This window comes from Nanorana parkeri, unplaced genomic scaffold, assembly GCF_000935625.1.
Source record: "Nanorana parkeri isolate BGI_ZX_2015 unplaced genomic scaffold, ASM93562v1 scaffold2415, whole genome shotgun sequence".
Classification (NCBI taxonomy): Eukaryota; Metazoa; Chordata; class Amphibia; order Anura; family Dicroglossidae; genus Nanorana; species Nanorana parkeri.
This window is the reverse complement of record NW_017308683.1, coordinates 66,573-86,284: the sequence shown is the minus strand read 5'-3', so window position 1 is coordinate 86,284 and position 19,712 is coordinate 66,573. Positions and strand designations below refer to the sequence as shown.

Sequence of the window (19,712 nt, the reverse complement as noted above, 5' to 3'; positions counted from 1 at the left end):
AGGCTTGGATGCAGCAGCTCGGCCATGGAAACCCATTCCATGAAGCTCTCTACGCACTGTTGTTGTGCCAATCTGAGGGTCACACAAAGTTTGTCTCTCCTACCTAGTGTTACAACTTCTCAAGTTCTCTTTTACAAATCCCGTTATCTTGTATTACTTCAAATCTCAATAAAATATCCACAGTTGTGTCTTTTTCTGTAATTAATGATCCTCCAGTGCTCCTTCCACCCATGCTCAAACAATATATGCAGGGCTTAAAAATTAACTTGTGCCGGTTTAACCGCTTCTAGTTTTGAAGCTGAACAGCCACAGCTTCTTGGATAGAATCGCACTTTGTTCACGAGTCCTTTCCGCCTGCACTCTGAGACACACCGCTCTGACACCAGGCTGGCTCTGAGCCTGTGAGCGGCGTGTTTTCACCCCACCACCACTCTCCCCACCTCCCACATCCGAGGGCAGCCTACACATGTTGGGTAGCGCCACGCACACCAGAGTCAGAGCAATGATTCTAGGGCCAATAATTATGCATATCTCTAAACTAATGACCTGTGGGGGCTTTTAAAGCGTCCTCTATGAACTTTTTGGGGTACTGAATTTTGTCGCAGTTTCACGGATGCACACAATTTTTAACCTGGGCATGTTGGATATCTATTTACTCATTGTAACCTCATCTTTTATATTTTATTTAAAAAATTGGTATTTTATTGTGTTTTGGAGCATTTAGTGCATTTTTCACTAAATGTTGGGGTTTGATAAGGATTTGCGCTAATATTGTGCAACATAAAATTTGCAACTGCCACTTTTTTTTTTTTTAAATTTTAAATCAAAGTTGAATAAAGTTTTTCACAACAACACAAAGATAAAGCTCTGTTATCCAATAGTCATACGTACAAAAGATGACATTAAACTATTAGACAGCTATGAACATCAGCATATAGCAATCAAAACTGGTACAACTGCCACCATTTTATTCTGTAGGGTCTTGGCTTTCAGGCTTTTTAAGTAATATCTCAGGCCTAAAATGTGGATTATAACATGTAAACAAAAAATGAAAAATGGCCTCAGTCATGAAGGAGTTAAAAGATTTGGCTAAGGCTGGGTTCACACCTAGGCGTATCTTATACGCGCGTTCCGTGACCCGCGTTTTTACCGCGATTCACGGTAAAAAAAAACACCTGACAAATACGCGTTTCCGAGGGCTACTTGGCTGTATGGCAGTGGAAACGCGCGACAAAAACGCCCCAAAGAAGCTTCTGTACTTCTTTGGGCGTAGGGCGTTTTTCAGCGCATTTTGACGCGCTGAAATACGCCCAGGTGGGAACTATGCCCATGGGAAATTATGGGATTTCACTTGCTGAGCGTTTTTTTCGGCGCTGAAAAACGCCCAGGTGTGAACCCAGCCTTAGAGAAGTTTAGCTTGAAAGATTACACGAGCATGTTTACAACATAAAGATTGGTTACAAGAATCATAATGTTGCAAAACAACATTTTTAAACATCATAGAAAAGATCCCAGAGGTTTGATGTTTTGGGGAATTGAAAAAATAAAACCACATTTGAGGAATAGCAATATTCTAAGTGATCTGTCTAAAGCTGGCCATACACCTTACAACCATCGCAAGACTTTCATCTTGCGATGGTTGTAAGGTAATTTAAAAAAACGTACGATCTGCCCATCTTCGACAGGCAGATCGTACCTGCGATTATCGCAAGCCCGTCCCGCTAAGGGGCGGGCTTCCGATGACTGCAATGCTGAACGGGCAGTGTGCGCTTGCGCACACCGGCCCATGTGGCATTTGTCTTACGAGCAGGCCACAAACCTGCAGGTTTTCAAACATGCTTGTAAGACAAAAGACGTGTGACCGTACAGTAGAAACGGTCGCACGCCTTCCATACACCTGCAGATTATTGTACGATCGCGGGATTCCCTGAGATTATCATACGATAATCGGCTGGTATATGGACACCTTAAGAAAGATTTGTTCTGAATATAAAAAGCCAATACTTTAGTGCCCAATGGCTTAAATGTTGAATTTTGATCTTCATTGTTTTATTAGTGATTTTTGAATGTGTAATAGTGATGTAGATTATATGCGAACTAGGTGCTTTTATAGAGGAAATATGAGAAATTTATGAGTGGATTTTTTCAGTTATAGATTGTGGCACATATCTCTGTATTTATTTATAATATTGATAAGAGTTTAATATATTCTATATTTTAATATATTTCACATATTTATAGACATGTCAACCATTGTATTATATAAAGACAATTCAGCTGTTGAGTGGATATAATCTTAGTAAAATGTTTATTGTTTATAGTTCCCTGGGATATTTTATATTTCAATCATCTATTTTATTATAAAAATTAGGTACAAGGCATCTGCATAATTAATCAAAGATGGATCTGGTGTATATAAGAAAATAAAGGGTTATATATAGCGGAATCTATAGAGGATTATATATAGAGAAAATAGAGGAATCATAGCAGCTATAAATAATCACCCGTATTTAAGAGTGTCCCTGACAAAGCCAATCGACGTAACGCAATGACGTCAGAACGCCGTTAGCAGCAAGGAGAGTTAGAAACGTATGTGGCCCAGAGATACGGGAAAGCCAAGTCTGATATGCTGGTTTACACATTTAATTTGCATTGTTTCAAATAAATAATTTTGAATATACGGGTCGCACTATGATATATACCTCCTATTTTTGAGCTTCAATGAAACAGGGTTCATCCAAAAGCAAGAGCAAAAGAACGAAGATTCTTTTCCATTGTGGGCTGAAAACGCCATTGAAGGTGTATGGAGTGGAAAGAAGCAGGAAATCTTTGGATCTGCATAATTGCTTGTGACCTGATCTCATAAGAGAGTAAGGTCCTAGCAAGGAGCTGAGAGGCATTCATTGTTTGAACATGGGTGGAAGGAGCACTGGGGGATCATTGATTACACAAATAGACACAACTGTGGATATTTTATTGAGATTTGAAGTAACACAGGATAACAGGATTTGTAAAGGAGAATTTGAGAAGTTTGTAACACTACGTAGGAGAGACAATTGATTAGAGCTGCAGCTAACGATTATTTTCAAAATCGATTAGTTAGCTGTGTGGAGCGTGGATGCGAGCGGGTCTGGCAGCGGCGAGAGTGAGGTGGGGAGGAGGTGCGGCGCACAGTGTGTGGAGCTGTGAACAGGGCCAACTGATCGGAAGCCGATTAATCGATTATTGAAAAAGTTGACAACTTTTTCAATAATCGATTATAATCGATTATGTCGATTAGTTGTTGCAGCCCTACAATTGATTTAAATAACTGAATTCACAAATTCTTGAGACACTCGTAGAATATTTGTTAGGGATGCACTGATATCGATACTATTATCGGTATCGGTGCCGATACAGAGTATTTGCAGAAGTACTTGTACTCGTGCAAATCCTATGATACTTAAACTGAATACCTGTGCCGCACCCATCGCAAACCACTGGGGACACATAACCTCCACAACCGCCGCAAACGCTGTCTCCAAGTCCAAGGTCCTCACTTCAGAGTGGTGAGGAACTGTGTCAATCGGCCAATCAGCGGGCGGAGAGAGACCAGCGAGGGGTAGATGGCTAGGCTGTAACAGGGAGTGGCTGAAGGAGACGGAAACGACACAGCAGGTTAGACTCATTGCCTGGCTGCTGTTCACTTGAAATAAAAAAAAAAAATATATATGTATGTATGTATGTATCTATAATTAAAAAAAACATTTTAATCATGATTGTTTTTGGCATGCTGAGGCTTGTAACCCCATAGTGGGAAATTAGATAAGCATGTGTACTGAACACTGTTTAGTGGTGGAGCTATATCTATATCTAATCTATACTAACCTAGCACATTACAAATACAAAGATTTTGATATACAGGTTCAGGAATGCCTTGCAATTTTATATTACTACAGCATGGTCAAAGATGAGCAACTCTTTGATTTGATATATTTACTATTCAGTAGGGATGTCCTGATACCACTTTTTCAACACCAAATACAAGTACTTTCCCTCATGTACTTACCGATACTTTTTCTTAAAGGGACCGGTGACATTTTAAAAAAAACAATACAGACTAATGATTTTAGGCCAATTTCTTTATGATTATGAAGAACTTTAATTTAAGACTGTTTTAGAACAATAAAACATTTGTATTTGCTTTCACACAGCTGTTGTGAAACTACAAATCCGATCATGCATCTGCCTCGGGATCATTTAACCTATTCATGTTAGCAGGGGAGAATTGTAACTCTATTACTGCAGTGTATTGGTAGTGTGTATTATGGATTGTTTAACCTGGTACACACTTCCAGTACACTGCAGTAAAGGAGTTACAATTCTCCCCTGCTAACGTGAATAGGTTAAATGATCCATAGTACAACTACATGTTATGTACTATGGATCATGATTTAACCTATTCATGTTAGCAGGGGAGAAATTTTAACTCTATTGCTATAGTGTAGTGGAGGTGTGTGCTGTATATATGTACTACATATACAGTACCCACTTCCAGTACATTGTAGCAATAGATTTACAGCCAGCCCTGTCCCAGCTTCCCTCACTCACATTTCACTCCGATCCCTGTTGCCTCACGCGGTGCCTCTTGTGGGAGGCGCTCACAATTCTACCCTGCTAATATGAATAGGTTAAATCATGATCCATAGTACATATACAGCACACACGTCCAGTACACTGCAGTCTGCAGCAATAGAATTTCAATTCTCCCCTACTAACATGAATAGGTTAAATGATCCATAGTACAACTACATATTGTACTATCATGTACTATGGATCTTTTAACCTATTCATATTCGCAGGGGAGAATTGTAAATCTATTGCTGTAGTGTACTGGACGTTTGTAATACATATAGAGTACACTGCAGCAATAGATTTACAATTATCCTCGGCTAACATGAATGGGTTAGATGATCTACAGTACATAACATGTAGTTGTTCTACGGATCATTTAACCTATTAATATTGTATCAAAGAGTACAGCGCTGAACGTCTTTCAATAATAAATATATGGAGATCAAACAGTTATGATCCCAGCCTGTAGCATTCATCAGAAAATGTATGATAAAAGTGTCAGTAACATCTATATAAAATGAAAAAAAAAAATGACAATATGCAACAGGATAATAATCCAAGGTGAAACAATGTGTAAAATTTATGACAACTGTGTAGTAGATAAAAAAAGTGTATCAAATATACCTTGAAAATTACAATAAAATAAAATAAAAACGTGTTTATATCTACAAAAGTGTTCAGAAACGTGTATCGTGTAAATTCAACACCATATATCAAAAAACATTCTGCATAAAAACTGCATGAACAGTATATAAAAACACTTTGCATGAAAACTGTGTTTACTGATTGATAATTAATAAATTATATGTATGTGGGTGGTCGTATTTAACTGAGTCTGTAAAAAGTCTTAAAACCCAAAAAAAAGGGGGGACAACCCCAGTGAAAATCAGGTGCGTTTTCCAATTCAGTGATGTGTCCAACGAAAATCCAGGAAAAAAAGACCAAGAAGGTCCCCTCAGGGGAATGCACTCATCGGATCTCTGATGTTAAAGAGCCGTTTGTCTCGTCAGGTGGAAACCGGGGCTAGGTCTCATCTTCTCCCGCTCAATGAGATTCCAGGGAAATAAAAAACCTCCTGTCTTTCCGAGATGTTCGACCAGGGATCTCCACCCTCAGAAGTCCTACGGATCAAATATCCAACCAGGCAAGAAGAATGAAGAATGCGCTCATAGCGTAATAAATTCCAGGTTTATTAGGTCAAAAAGCATATATAAAACAGCGCTAAGGTAAAACCTTAAAAAAGCCGGCTCGTCACTCAAGCGTGACTTCTTAGACTGGAGTGATGACGTTTAAAATAGGCCCGCCCCTGACGCGTTTCACTGTACTCTTTAATACAATCTTCACCTTAGGGGCCTAGTGCCTGAGTCCAGCAGCTTTTCGTACACTTTCAGGTTTACAGAAATCAGCTTTCTGTACATTTTGTTATTCCTGGGTCACTTATTTTTTCACCCATCAAATTTATTTTATTTTTTATATTTTCCATTAGCGCAAGTTCTTGCAAATAACCTATTAATATTAGCAGAGGATAATTGTTAATCTTTTGCTGCAGTGTATTGGGAATACTATACATGTCACCATGGATGCAAAGTCTTTATATAGCAACATCCCCCATAAAGATGGTATTGAGGCCTGCACCAAATTCCTCTCCTCCCATAATGTCACACAAATTTATGATAGTGAAACCATCGCCAAACTCATTGAATTCATACTTACACGCAACTACTTCAATTTCAATAACAATATATATTTACAAATGACCGGAACTGCACAAAAATGTCACCACAATATGGCAATCTCTTCATGGCTAACCTAGAACACAGATTCCTAGCCACTCACCCCCACAAGCCATTCAAATATTATCGTTATATTGACGATATTTTCATAATATGGACAGAAGGAGAAGAAAGCCTTTTAAACTTCCATGCATCATTCAATTCATTCCATCCATCGATTAAACTCAAAATAAATTTCTCAGAACACAGTGTGTTTTTTCTGGATTGTGCCATAACTGTCAGCAATGGCGCACTCCATTCTTTCTGTACAGAAAACCCACAGACAGGTACAGCTACCTCCCTAATTCCAGCTTCCATCCGAATCACACTAAACAGGGTGTCATCTACAGCCAAGCAATCCGATACCACCGCATTTGCTCTGACACTGAGGACGGAGACAAACACCTGAGCACACTGGCTGATGCATTTCGGCGAAAGGGCTACATGGAAAAGACTATATCCAAAAAAATTAAATCTGCCCTAAGGACACCACGGGAAAGACTCCTACAGTACAAAGAGAAGAAAAACACATCAAGGGCCCCTCTTGTAGTTACCTACAACCCTACTTTAGAGGTAATACGCAAAATCATCAAAGATCTACAACCAGTACTCTCAGAAGACCCCATACTTCAAGAAATGTTCCCTCAGCCCCCAATACTTGCTTTTAAGCAACCACTGAACCTGAGAAGAAGATTGGTATGCAGTAAGCTGACCCCAGATCGGGAACTGACACAATGGCGCAGTACAATGCAAAAAAACGCACTGCAAACTTTGCCAACATATATGTGACAAGAATACAGCGAATCACAATAACAAAACGTACACCATTAACCCCTTCATGACAGGCCTTTTTTTCATTTTTTGTACCCATGTTATATTCCACATTTTAGGCCTGAAAATGACTTAAAACCCCCCAACATTATATATTTTTTGAATGCCGAGACCCTATAGAATAAAATGGTGGTAGTTGCTAATTTTTATGTTGCGCAATATTAGCTTATTAAACGCCAACATTTAGGGAAAAATGTAATTAAAAGCCCCAAAACACAACAAAATACCCTTTTTTTTAAAAATGAAATATAAAAGATGAGGTTACAACGAGTAGAACGATACCCAGCATGCCCAGGTTATAAATTGCGTGCGTCCGTGAAAAGGCGAAAAACTGCAGTACCCCAAAAAAATCCATAGAAGACGCTTTAAAAGCCCCCACAGGTCATCAATTTAGAGATGCCCTAGAATTATTGCTCTCACTCCGGCGTGCGCGGCGTATTCCCCAGCTCCCCGCGGACACCATCAAGAACCACAAAGAAAATGAATATTGCACCCCAGTAGGACAGCGACTTAAAGAGAACTATGGGGTTAAGGCTTTTCCCCATAGTTCTCCTTAGGGTAACGGGAGGGCACAAACTAGCGTCCTCCCGTCACCCTAGGCTCAGTACACAGTACTGCTGCTCGCGGTATACCGGTATACGCCGCAGCTGAAGCAGGTCACAGCAATTGTGCCGGGATCCACCCAGCTGCGTGACTGACAGCTGGCACTGCCTATCTAGAGGCAGAGCCAGCTGTACCCTCCCACGCCCGTTTCGCCAGTCAGCGCTGGCAGATCGGAGTGGGGAGGGGGGAATCCAGCCCCTCCCCTGCCATCGCATAGAGCGTCACAGGATTGAGAGGTGAGCGAATGCCGGTATGTGTTCGCTCACCTCCCGATCTGCTGAGCCAACCTGTAGCACTAGTAGTTTTTTTTCTTCTACATTTAGCCCTAGAGTTAAATGTAGTGTGGGAGACGTTTTGTACAGGTGATCTTGAACGGCTGTACAGCCATCCAAAATCACTTGTAACTAGACTTATTCTCCCTCTCCTCCCCTCACTCCCTTCTCTCTCTCTCCGGCGGCTGTGCACCACTGCCTCTCTCGCTGTTCGCTGGCTTTCTTTCTGCCGTGGTTGTCGGGGTCCGGGACCACGACAAATTAGGTTAGAGAGCATGGAGCAGAGCAGAGAACACTTCTCTGCTCTGCTCTGTGTGAGCAATGACGCAGGAATGCTCGCAGCCTTCCTGTCACAGGAGAATGAGCACAGTGCTGTGCTACAATTCCTGTGTTGGAGGTGACAGGGTCAATAAAGAGAACCTGTCACCTCCAAAAGCTATCACAGAGGCTTGTTGGCCCCTGTGTGATAGCAAGAAAGTCAACTGGAAAAAAAAAGTCAAAAAATTATAAAAATGTTAAAATTAAAAAGGCGATAAAGTAAAAAATAAAACAATGATAATTGGATATTAAAAAAAAAATGTACAAAGTAAAAAAAAATAAAGTAAAATAAAATTTCAAAAATGAAAACTAACCTTGCCGCACCCACCATCTGCATGTGAATAAACACATGCATAGGGCATTGTGTGTGAGCACAGTGGGCGATCCGTGACTGCGTGGAAATCGTGCGGATGGCACACCACCACCGATCGCGCTGACAGTGCCATTATTTTCTAATGGCACCCAAGTCGCATCAGGCAGATTGAACGGTTTCCCGCCGCAATTCCGCCCATAATCGCGGTTGAAAACACGGCACAGTGCGTGTTGCGAAAAAACTTCTTTTATATTTTACCAAACATTTGGGTAATAATGTTTCATAACACAATGTAGGGAAAAGGTTTTTTTTGTGATATAGTAAAAAATAACATACCCAGTGGTGATGAAATACCACCAAAAGAAAGCTTTATCTGTCCCCAAAAAATGGTAATGGACAACCCGAGAGTTGTGAAAATAACCAAGGTGCTTAGCCAATGTATTGTTCTGGATGGTTGGGCACTTAAAATAGTTGATATTATGGATTTTCGGCGATTTCTGAATGTTTTGGAGCCCAGGTGTGAGATTCCCAGTCGCCTCTACATCGCAGATGTCATCTTACCGTAGATACACAATGCAGTTTCAAAGCACATTGCCAGCATGTTGCAGAAGGACATGAAGGCAATTGGTTTCCCCGCTGACATTTGGAGCAGTAGTCTGAGTCCAGTGTCTCTCATCAGCTTAACGCAGTGGATAGATGGTGATTTCTCTCTTCAACAAGTGATGCTCCACACAAAGAAATTTCAGGACTCTCACACTGGTCAAGCGATAGCAAGAATGCTTGAGGAAATGCTTCTGTTTACGTTGTGATCCGTGACAATGCCAAAAATATGTTAAAAGGCATGGAAGATGCTGGACTTCACAGTATTTCATAAGTGGCGGATACACTGCATCTGGCTGTCTCTGAGGGCCTGTTATCACAGTGCAGCATTGCAGAAGCTGTGGGAGTCGGGCACAGAATAGTTTGCCACTTCAAACATTCCAACCTGGCATATTCTTGGCTATAGGACATCCAGATACAGCTTAGTCAGGCAGTTAAAAGGCTCCAACAAGACATGCAGTCTCATTTGAACAGCACATTCTACATGCTGCAGTCTCTAATTGAGCAGAAACTGGCTTTTGGAGTGTATGCACCAGAAGATGAGCTCCTTGTCACTATTACTGCAAACTATTGGAATCTTAAGGAGAAGGTGCTGAACATCTTGACTCCCTTTGAAAAGCTGACTCGTCAACTGAGTTCATCTAAAGCTTTTGCCTCAGATGTTGTTCCAGCTGTCACTGTGGTACAGAAAGTGCTATCAAACCTGGATGAGGACCATGATATCAAAACAATGAAGAGCACTTTTACTTGCTGCTTTGCAGAAGTGCTTTGCTGACACGGAGCAAAACTTTCTTTATTGCATCGCTACTTTACTTGACCAAGGTAATTCTGTCTCATTGATGCTATTAAATTCATTATAATAAAATAATCTTTAATTTTCCCACAATGAAATAGAAAAGCTGAAATGTTAGGAAGTGGTTATAATTTTTGTAACTTTAATTGTTTTAATTAAAATTTCTCTGATTTTGTCTTTTTTTTTCTTCTTCTTAATGCAGGGGAAGAACTGTATGCTTCCTAATTGTATATAATTCATTGTTGTTGTTGTTGTTTGCTTTGTTCTAGGTATAAGGAGCGAATCTTTTCTAATGCAGAGAATGCCAGGCATATGAAAGAAATGATAATGCTGGAACTGCAAAAAAACTCTGAAGAAACACCAACATCTGAGATGAGGAACCAGCTGCCAAAAGGCCTCGCAGTGACCAGCCAAGTACCCAGATAGCAAGCAAGCAAGCTGAGCTGCAAGATTGAAAATTACTTGCTAAGCTATTGCAGACTTGCCAAACTTCACAATTTTGTTGCACAATTACTGCAAGTCTGCATTGCAAGTCTCCAGATCAACGTGCTTTGCAAATGTGCTGTGCACTTGCAGAGCTCTTGCTGTAGACTTACCTAGCATACTTTTGTGGTCAGGTCTTGGTCAGATTTGTAGCACATGTCCCAATTAGTGTAGCAATATCTGTATTGTTATGGTGATCGCAAGCACCAGGAAAGGCAGGAAAGTTGTCTTTTAGTCATGGACATTCTTCCTCATTTCAGCTATCCCTATATTCTTTGGTGGAGCAAAGAAAATGTTATAGAAATCCCTGCCAAACAATCTAAAAAATAAAGGAAAACAAAATAACAATGGCAATCAAGAAATTCATAAGTACCCAGAGTTGCAGTACAACATGGGGTTATAATAGGGTAATAGTGGGCATATTTATAAAGCAGTGTATATGACTTTCACCAAACAAACATTAATGCAAAAACCCTTGCATGTTCCCAGATAGCAGGCAATTGAGCTGCAAGTTTGAAAATGACTTGCTAAACTATTGCAGACTTGCCAAGCTTCACAATTTTGTTGCACAATTACAGCAAGTCTGCATTGCAAGTCTGCAGATCAATGTGCTTTGCAAAAGTGCTGTACACTTGCAGAGCTCTTGCTAAGACCTGCAGGACTCTTGCTATAGACTTTCAAAGCAAATTTGCTACAAATTCAAAAAGTGTCAACTAGAACTTGTGCTGCAAGTGCTCTGCAAGTCTACAACTTCCCAGGAATGTGTGCAGCAAGTTAACAAGAATTACAATTTAACCCTGCCACAAGTTTGTGGCAAGTTATCCTTGCTATCTGGCTACCAGTCTGGGCAGTGTCTTTGCACAAATTGAAGGTGAATTTCCATCAACATCTGAAAGTAGTGCTCCAACAGCTGCTAACATACAGCTGGAAACATATCTGGGAGAGATCACTGTGCCTCATTCAGGGAAACCCCTCCCTTACTGGGCAGTTAATAAAATGTGATTTCCAGCTCTTGCTCAAATGGCACAAATATATCTTTTAGCGCCATGCAGTAGCGTGGAAAGTGAACGATTGTTCGGCTCTGCGTCAAATGTGATAGCAAAAACAGGATTCTAGCTGAACATGCAGAGATGCTTCTGTTCCTTAGAAAGAACTTGCCACTAACTTTACAAAAATTCTAGGAGTGCTCATGAGAGAAGTTAATTCACTCCTCCTATAATTATAGGACTAGATTACACTTGATTGATAAACTTTACCAATGCTCTCTTCACATTTCCAACGCCATAGACTTTTTAATGGGGTTGGAAATGTAATGAGAGCATTGGTAAAGCTTACCAATGAAATGTAATTAGCCCATAGTGTTGCTCCCCATGATTACAATGAGTGCACTGTTATATGTTGCTGTATTGCACCTTTTGTTTGGTTGTGATTTTACCTTTGTTATTATTGTTGTTAACTTGTTATTATTAATATGTTTTGTATGTTAATATTTAATTATTAACATGTTATGAGACATTTCTTTGAATCGGTACGGCTTTGTGACAACTTTAAACAAAGCAAATTGTTTTATTGTTTCAAAGTCGTGTCTTTTGAGTTACAGTTCTTCATAATTATGAAGAGACTGCCCTAAAACCATTAGTTTGTATTGTTTTAGAAAAGATGTCACCTGTCCCTTTTTAAGGAAAAGTATCGGTAATTGGTATCAGCGAGTACTTGATAAAAAGTATCAGTACTCGGTCTTAAAAAATGGTGTCGGTGCATCCCTAATATTTATATATGTTTGAAGTAATTGTCTATAGGACATCGTGTTTGTTGATATTATTTGACATATGATTTGCACTTTGTTTATGTAGGAGATTTCTGAGATTCACCTTAAAGTTTATATTGCAGACATGTGCAGATTTTTTTTTACCCAAACAAACAGTTTAACACTGAACTCCAGACAAACCGCTAAATAATATACGGGTGAAATACATAGAAGGAACCTGTGTACCCCCAAAGGATTTGTTTATCTGTCCATCCAGTCCTGAGATTTAACCTAGGTTCTCACTAGTGCTACTGGGTATTTCAGTGCATCTTTGTAGCCTGTTTATCTGTGTTTGATGCTTTAAATGTGTTTATATGCTTCATGTGTTTTTCTTTTATCCAATGATAAGCAGTATCTGCTGTGACATCATTAGACGCAGTCTTCCTTTTTCATGCACTTCCATTGAAGTCTATGAAGCCAGAAATGCACATTGTAGCACCAAAAGAAGAACCACAATGAGCACCACCACCTTGCCAAAAATTGCACTGCACCATGTTGCATTGATATAAACAGGCACCATTAAGAATAATTATGATTTCCGTTGTGGAGTGCAGCGTGACAGCAGGCGCCTTACACAACTGTCCCACAGCACAACCCTGTCTAGGGTGGGCACCTGAACTTTCTCTGCTGTTTTACTTACATGTTACAGGTCCCCTATCCACCCCACTCTGTGAATGGACAGTGAAAGGAGAAGCAGCATACTGATGAGCTCATCTCTCCGTCACTCTGCTCTCTTATATCGGCTCATGGCACTGCAACACCCCTGACTCTTTCTGTTTTGATTTTCTCATTCCCCCCCGTCTGAGCTCTGCTGTGCAAACTGTTTAGTATAGTACAGATAGTACAATCACAGAGCTGCATTAATTTGTAACTTTTTACAGTATATGTGCCTGGAGTTCAGCTTTAAGGAACATGCTGGGTTCACTGCCCTGGTTAATTACTATGAATACTCTTGGTTCTGAATATCTGTGGAAAATGAACTGGAAAAAGAATCACACAAAAAAAGCTAAGATTCTACAGCGATTGTACAGATCATAACATGTATGCCCAGTTTAATACAGTTTAGAAAATTATTTCAGGGCTGATTAACAGAATTTCTGGAAAATCCACAATGAGTAAAAGGGATTATTTCTATGTCAAATCCTTACTAAAGAGCTGAGCAGAGGTAGAGCAGATTGTACTAGCATTTAACATGCGTGGTCATCTTCACACTTCTGACATTTGACCGCTATAAATAGGTGTGGGTAGAACAATTCTGTAGGTAGGGAGTAGGGACAGTCTCTTGGTTATGGGCTGTTGAGTAATATTTCTGGAAAACTAACAATCAGAATGGGAATTGCTTATTTCCCCACTGGCACAGCTCTGTGTGTATATGTACACATATAATATTCTTAAACTGGCAATTTTTCTAGCCCATACTGTCCACTCAGCTCCATCCAGAAGTATGGGTAGCTCAGCTCTTATTTACGATAGCAAGGACGCTTGAGAGATGCAGGCATTAAAGATGATAGCTTCAGGAACTGCAGACAAGTCAGATATAACTAGGAGCTTTCTCTAGCTCTTAGGAGTTACTGGCATGTGTTTCACATTATTTATGAAAGCCATGTGAGAAAGTGGCTGTATAGTTTAGTTTCTTTAAAGAAGGACTCTGGGCATGTACAAAATTAACCCTTTCAATGGGACTACCCCCGCACTGCAAGAGTTAAGTGCTCATTTTGGTCTAGGGCAGGGGTCGCAAAGTACCGGCCCGTGAGCCGGTACTAAGTGACCCGCAGCCAGCTGCCAAGTCAGGTACACGGTCCCGGACCGCGTGCCTGACTTGCGGGAGCAGCTACACACTCTGCATCCCTGTTGGATGCAGAGCTGCTCCTGTCAGCTCCGGCCGGAGCTCCGACAGTTCTGAGCTCCAGCCGAATGGATGATTAGTAAGGTCTGCACCAGACCTTAATAATCACCACTAGATCACCAGGGAGTGATGTGCCTCCTCCCTGCACAGATGCAATCAGGTGAGGGGGCTTCGAAGGAAAGGAGGGAGGGGGGTGACTTTATTAATATGTGCATTGTGTGTGTATTTTTCTGTGTGTGTGTATTAGGCCCCATTCACACCTACAGTATATTTCAGGTGCGATAAGGGATTCCACAATCGTGTATCCAGGGATAGTGATTGATTCCTAACTGCATGTAATCCTTTCACATATGATTTACATGTGGTGTGCAGGCGTTTACATGCAGCAGCTGTCACCCGATCATTAACTTGAATGGGTGACAGTTGCCGCTTGTAACGTGCATACATTAACACTGGTACCGTATATAGTAGCGGCCCCCACGGGACTAAAAAATGTGTCCAGTGGCCCCCGAGTAAATTGAGTTGGAGACCCCTGGTCTAGGGGCTAAAATAAAAGATATACTCGCCTGATCTTCAGTCCCGTTTGGCTGCTAGACCAGTCCTTGCAGCCTCTTCTCCTCTGAGCCCCGGCTGTCTAAGGACCTGTGAAGTCACAACGTCCATTCACTTGCATTGGACATGAGAACACTGAGGGACATTCCACAGCCAGAGTGGAAGGGGAGAAAGGTGAGCAATCCCACGGAACCAAGGATCGGGTGAGTATATCCTTTTTTTATTTTCAACCCTAGACAAAAACAAGCACTTGACCCTTGCAGTGCTGGGGTAGTCTAACTGCAAGGGTTAATTTTGTACATGCCCGGAGTTCTTCTTTAAACATTTTGAGCCTTGGTATTAATAGTAAAGTCTTCAGTGTGGTATTATTTGTCAGTTGTAAATGCTTATCACTTTAAAACATGAATATTTTTTCATTTGAATTTGCATTTCAATCTCAACTTTCGTTTTCCCCCTTTAGGCTTGGCTGGACTCTCATGAACGGAGCTTTGGCCATTTTGTGGGCGGTAAATGGATTAAGCCAGATGGTAGACAGACATATGTTACCAAGAACCCAGCAACAGGTTAGTAGTTGTTATCAGTACTTTCTTACCATACTTCACTTCTACATGTTTCCTCACTTGGTAAACAAGATTCCTGTGAACAAATAATTTGGATGAAGGTTGATGGTAGAGTAGGGATCTTCGACATGTGGGATCTTATTCTGCTAGTAACATAACATTTTGTTGACAGTTGTCTAATTTTTAAGCACATTGAAAAGTGTTGTAATTCAAATGTGGCAAAAAGTTAATCAGTTAGAGAGAAATTTGAACATTTTGCATGTAATTTTCTTGGTGTTGGTAGCATCAGTGCAAACATTTACTGCTGTATATTTTCTCCAGCAAATTGCTAACATTGCTGCCTTCCCTGCTGCACCCCTCTGGTATTGGTCTCACTGACATCAATAAGGAATTTACCACCAACCAAATGTAAATTTTTCTTTTTTTTTTAAAGAATACATCTTTTTTTAGTTTACTGTGCTCATTACTATTAAGATGGTCCCACACATTACATCATGGACCATCTAAACCAAAAAGCAAAAACTGGATATATCACAGCTCACATACCTCTACTTTACTACTCAGAGGATTTCACATACATTTTTCAGGCTACAGTACTAACAATCATCATTACTACCTGGGTCCTACTAAGTCTAGTAATTGCTGGGCTGGCTGGTACCAGAGAGAAGATTCTTTCTTCAGCCCTGGATTCCCTTCAGTTATACTTCAGATATAGTGAGGGAGGAGACTGTGATTAGTGGCTCCTGAGTGCTTCTCATTCATTTTCTTTGCGATTGCAAAGGAAACAGGATGACAAGCGCCACTGGAAGTGACATGGCACTGCACTGGTCTGCAGTGTGGTCTATAAAAATGGCTTTTTAATGGTCTATAAGGGAGGATTAGGAACACCCAGAGATGAACAAGGCTACCCTGTCTCAGCAGCAGAAGTTCATGGTTACATCAGAAGAGTTACAAATAGCTTAACTCCAATAACTGATTACTCCAACTCTAACTAATTAATAATATTCCCTCCTGGTAACCACTTTTACTGCTACAAGCATAGGTTTCATGAACCCTATATATGTATAATAAATAATTTACACACTACTGTATGAATAATTTAAAAGACCCTGTCTCCATATCTTACCCTTCCAACTAAACACAGGATGGCTTTCTGTATTAGATATAGTATCACAAGCGCTGCCTGCTGCAGCACTTAGAGAATAGTAATGGGCACGGGCGTGTTCGCAGCTCCACGTGCTGAGCCCGCCAGGAAGCTGACAGCGCCGCAGCGCCAATCACAGGTACTGAGACATTATCCCGGTCCGCTGCTGCAGAAATTGGGAAATGTCTATGTGCCTGTGATTGGCGCTGTCGGCATCCTGGCTGGCTCGGCACGTGGAGCTGCGAACACGCCCGAGCCCATCACTATTACAGAATGCTAAGATATCAGCCCCACAGTTCAGCCACAAAACTAACACTTCCCCCTGGCCCCTATGTCCTCATTATTTCATTTGGAGGTAAAAAATCTCTTACGATGGGCACTTAGTGTTGCATTGTAAGTAGAGCTGCAGCTAACGATTATTTTCAAAATCGATTAGTTAGCCGATTATTAAGTTCGATTAATCGGTTAATCGGATAAACAATAACATACATTTTAAAAAATGGCTCCAGTGATGGACTACTAGTTTGTATTGAGGTTGTAGTCCATCACAGGAGCAAGCTTGGAGCGGTGGAAGTAAAAAAATGGTGTGGTGTGCAATATAGTGAAATGGAAAGTGTAAAATTATACAACAATGAATGCAGAATGGCATCGGTTATAGAGGACTACAAATCCCAGCAATAGTACATTATACAGCGCAATGCAGAATATCACCAGCTATAGAGGAATACAACAAATCCCAGCAATAGTACATTATAGCTAGTGGTATTCGGCATTGCACTGTACAATGTACTATTGCTGGGTTTTGTAGTCCTCTATAGCTAGTGGTATTCGGCATTGCACCACTGTATAATGTACTATTGCTGGGATTTGCTGTGCTCCTCTATAGCTGGTGGTATTCTGCATTGCGCTGTATAATGTATTATTGCTGGGATTTGTAGTCCTCTATACAGCGCAATGCAGAATATCACCAACTATAGAGGAGTACAACAAATCCCAGCAATACATTATACATACAGTGTATAATGTATTGCTGGGATTTGTATTCCTATGTATAATATACAGCCCAATGTACCATCAGCTATAGAGGAATACAAATCCCAGCAATACATTATAGAGCACCATGTGGGGCGGGGGGGTTTGAGTGCAGGCTTACCTGAGCAGTCTTCCAGCAACTTGCTTCTGAGATCGGACCTGTCTATCGGCAGCTTTCATCCCCCCACACCTTCTCCTCCTTACTACATCTCCCCGCGTCCCTGTGCCAATCGTGGATGTGGGCGGGCGGAGAATGTGAGGCGGGAAGGAGGTGCGGCGTGTAGAGCGCGGAAGCGGGCGGGTCTGGCAGCGGTGAGCGTGAGTTGGGGAGGAGGTGTGGTGCGCGTTTGTGGACCCGTAAACAGGGCCAACTGATCGGAAGCCGATTAATCGATTATTGAAAAAGTTGACAACTTTTTCAATAATCGATTATAATCGATTATGTCGATTAGTTGTTGCAGCCCTAATTGTAAGCCCCATATAATTGCTTTTCATGCCACTGTTTGTGTTCTACCTATTGCAGAAAATAAGTATCCATTCCTTCAAATGAGTTCTGATTTCCTTTCTGTTGACCTGGGTGAGGGATAATCAGTCCTTCAAAAACATATACCAAATGCGTGTTTTCAAGTTTTGGAATCCATCAAAGATTGTCTAAGTTGTTGGAGCAAAAAGGAAACCTCTCCAAAAGTGTTCTTTGAAAGCGGTGAACCAGGGAATGCTAACAACAAGCATGAGCCAGGATGGTTGGTGTGTGCACTGCTTTTCAGGCAACCTCGTCGCCTCTCTAAGAGATTTTTTTTGCTCAAATCTTTATGAAACTTATTTTAGATTGGAGAGCCATATTGTCAGCCCAGAGCTTTTTGAGGCATATGAGTTTGTTTTTCTTTTTTCTCCGAAAGTGTACAGTTGCATAACATAACAGCCCTGACTCGATTCAGCTTTCTGCCACTATCTTTCATTTGGCAGAAAATTACATGACCTGATCTTAGAGGATCACCTGTAGGGGTCAACAGATGTTTCATACTTCTTCAGTTGCAAAGATTGGGAGAGTGGTGACCAAATCAAAAGGTGTTTAAGATGATAACACAGATGGGAAAGGTCCTACAACGGATTTGTTTGCGGTAATAAAAAATGGATGTCCAAAGAGATTTTTGTCACTGTCCCCTAGCTTTGTGGTAATTGAGGAATATATCTATATACCCCTTAATGCGCGTGTGTGTGTATGTATATTTATGTATGTGCACACTGCATAGTATAGTGTATATGCAAAATGTAACGCAAATTTTAAATAAAATAAAGATCCCTCTCTTTGTTTTAAAACTTTCTGAATTGAACATAAAGCCAGTAACTGTATTGTATGATAATTGTGACAAAACCTGGAGTAGTTTACGTTTTCAGCACTAGGTGTCACTGTATATTGCTTCATATAGACTTCATTATTACTGTTTTCAGGAAAGCTTATGTGACCTGCCTGTACAAGTTTACAATCTAGGTGAACACAAGTTAGAAACAATAGGTAAGGGGACGAGCATGAGCAGTAGGTGATAGTATGACCCTGATCAGTAGGTTTAAAGAGATATATGTTATGGATCAGTGACTCAAAAGAATATCTTGGGTTATATTTATGCTTTGCTGAAGGAGGGTGCATTTAAAAGTAATCAGACAAACCAAATTGTAATTATTAATTACAGGTTCTGTTTGGGCAAGAAAATGTAATAATCTTATGGAAACTTAAGTTTCTTGAGAAATCGGGTGGTATGATCTCTGCAGTTACACTCTCACATCTTTGCAACAGCTACATTCCTTGTTTAATTGCAGAATGTATTTAATATTATGGACAATGCAAAATTAATAGCGGTAATGTTCTGCAACACACATTATTGGATTGGACCTTTTAAAGATGAACTGCACTGTGTAACTCAAGCCCAAAAAATGTAGGTAGAGGTTATAGAAGCAGTTACCATTATGGCTTGTGGTCAGGGGCTTATCTACCGCAAGGCAAACAAGGGATTTGGCTTTGGCAGCAAAAATGCCGCCCCCAAAACAGAGAGGTGAGCCGGGCTGCACAGAAACCGGCAGCCTCGGCTCCCTAATCAAGGAACGGAGGAGGAGGATGAGGCGAGGAGGAGAGGGGCGCAGTTCTGGGCCCCCGCATCTCCGGTCGGGCGGCGG

At 40.8% G+C, this 19,712-nt stretch overlaps 1 protein-coding gene across 1 annotated transcript in view; it reads left to right on the top strand.

The window, feature by feature from the left end:
• The window catches only part of ALDH16A1 (aldehyde dehydrogenase 16 family member A1), a gene marked incomplete at its 3' end in the record, with an annotated part of 91,045 nt that overhangs the window by 4,964 nt on the left and 66,369 nt on the right, over positions 1–19,712 (top strand). The window contains exon 2 of the mRNA XM_018573529.1: positions 15,265–15,367. Within this exon, the coding sequence (XP_018429031.1) occupies positions 15,265–15,367 (103 nt within the window). The remainder of the gene's footprint in view (positions 1–15,264; positions 15,368–19,712) is intronic.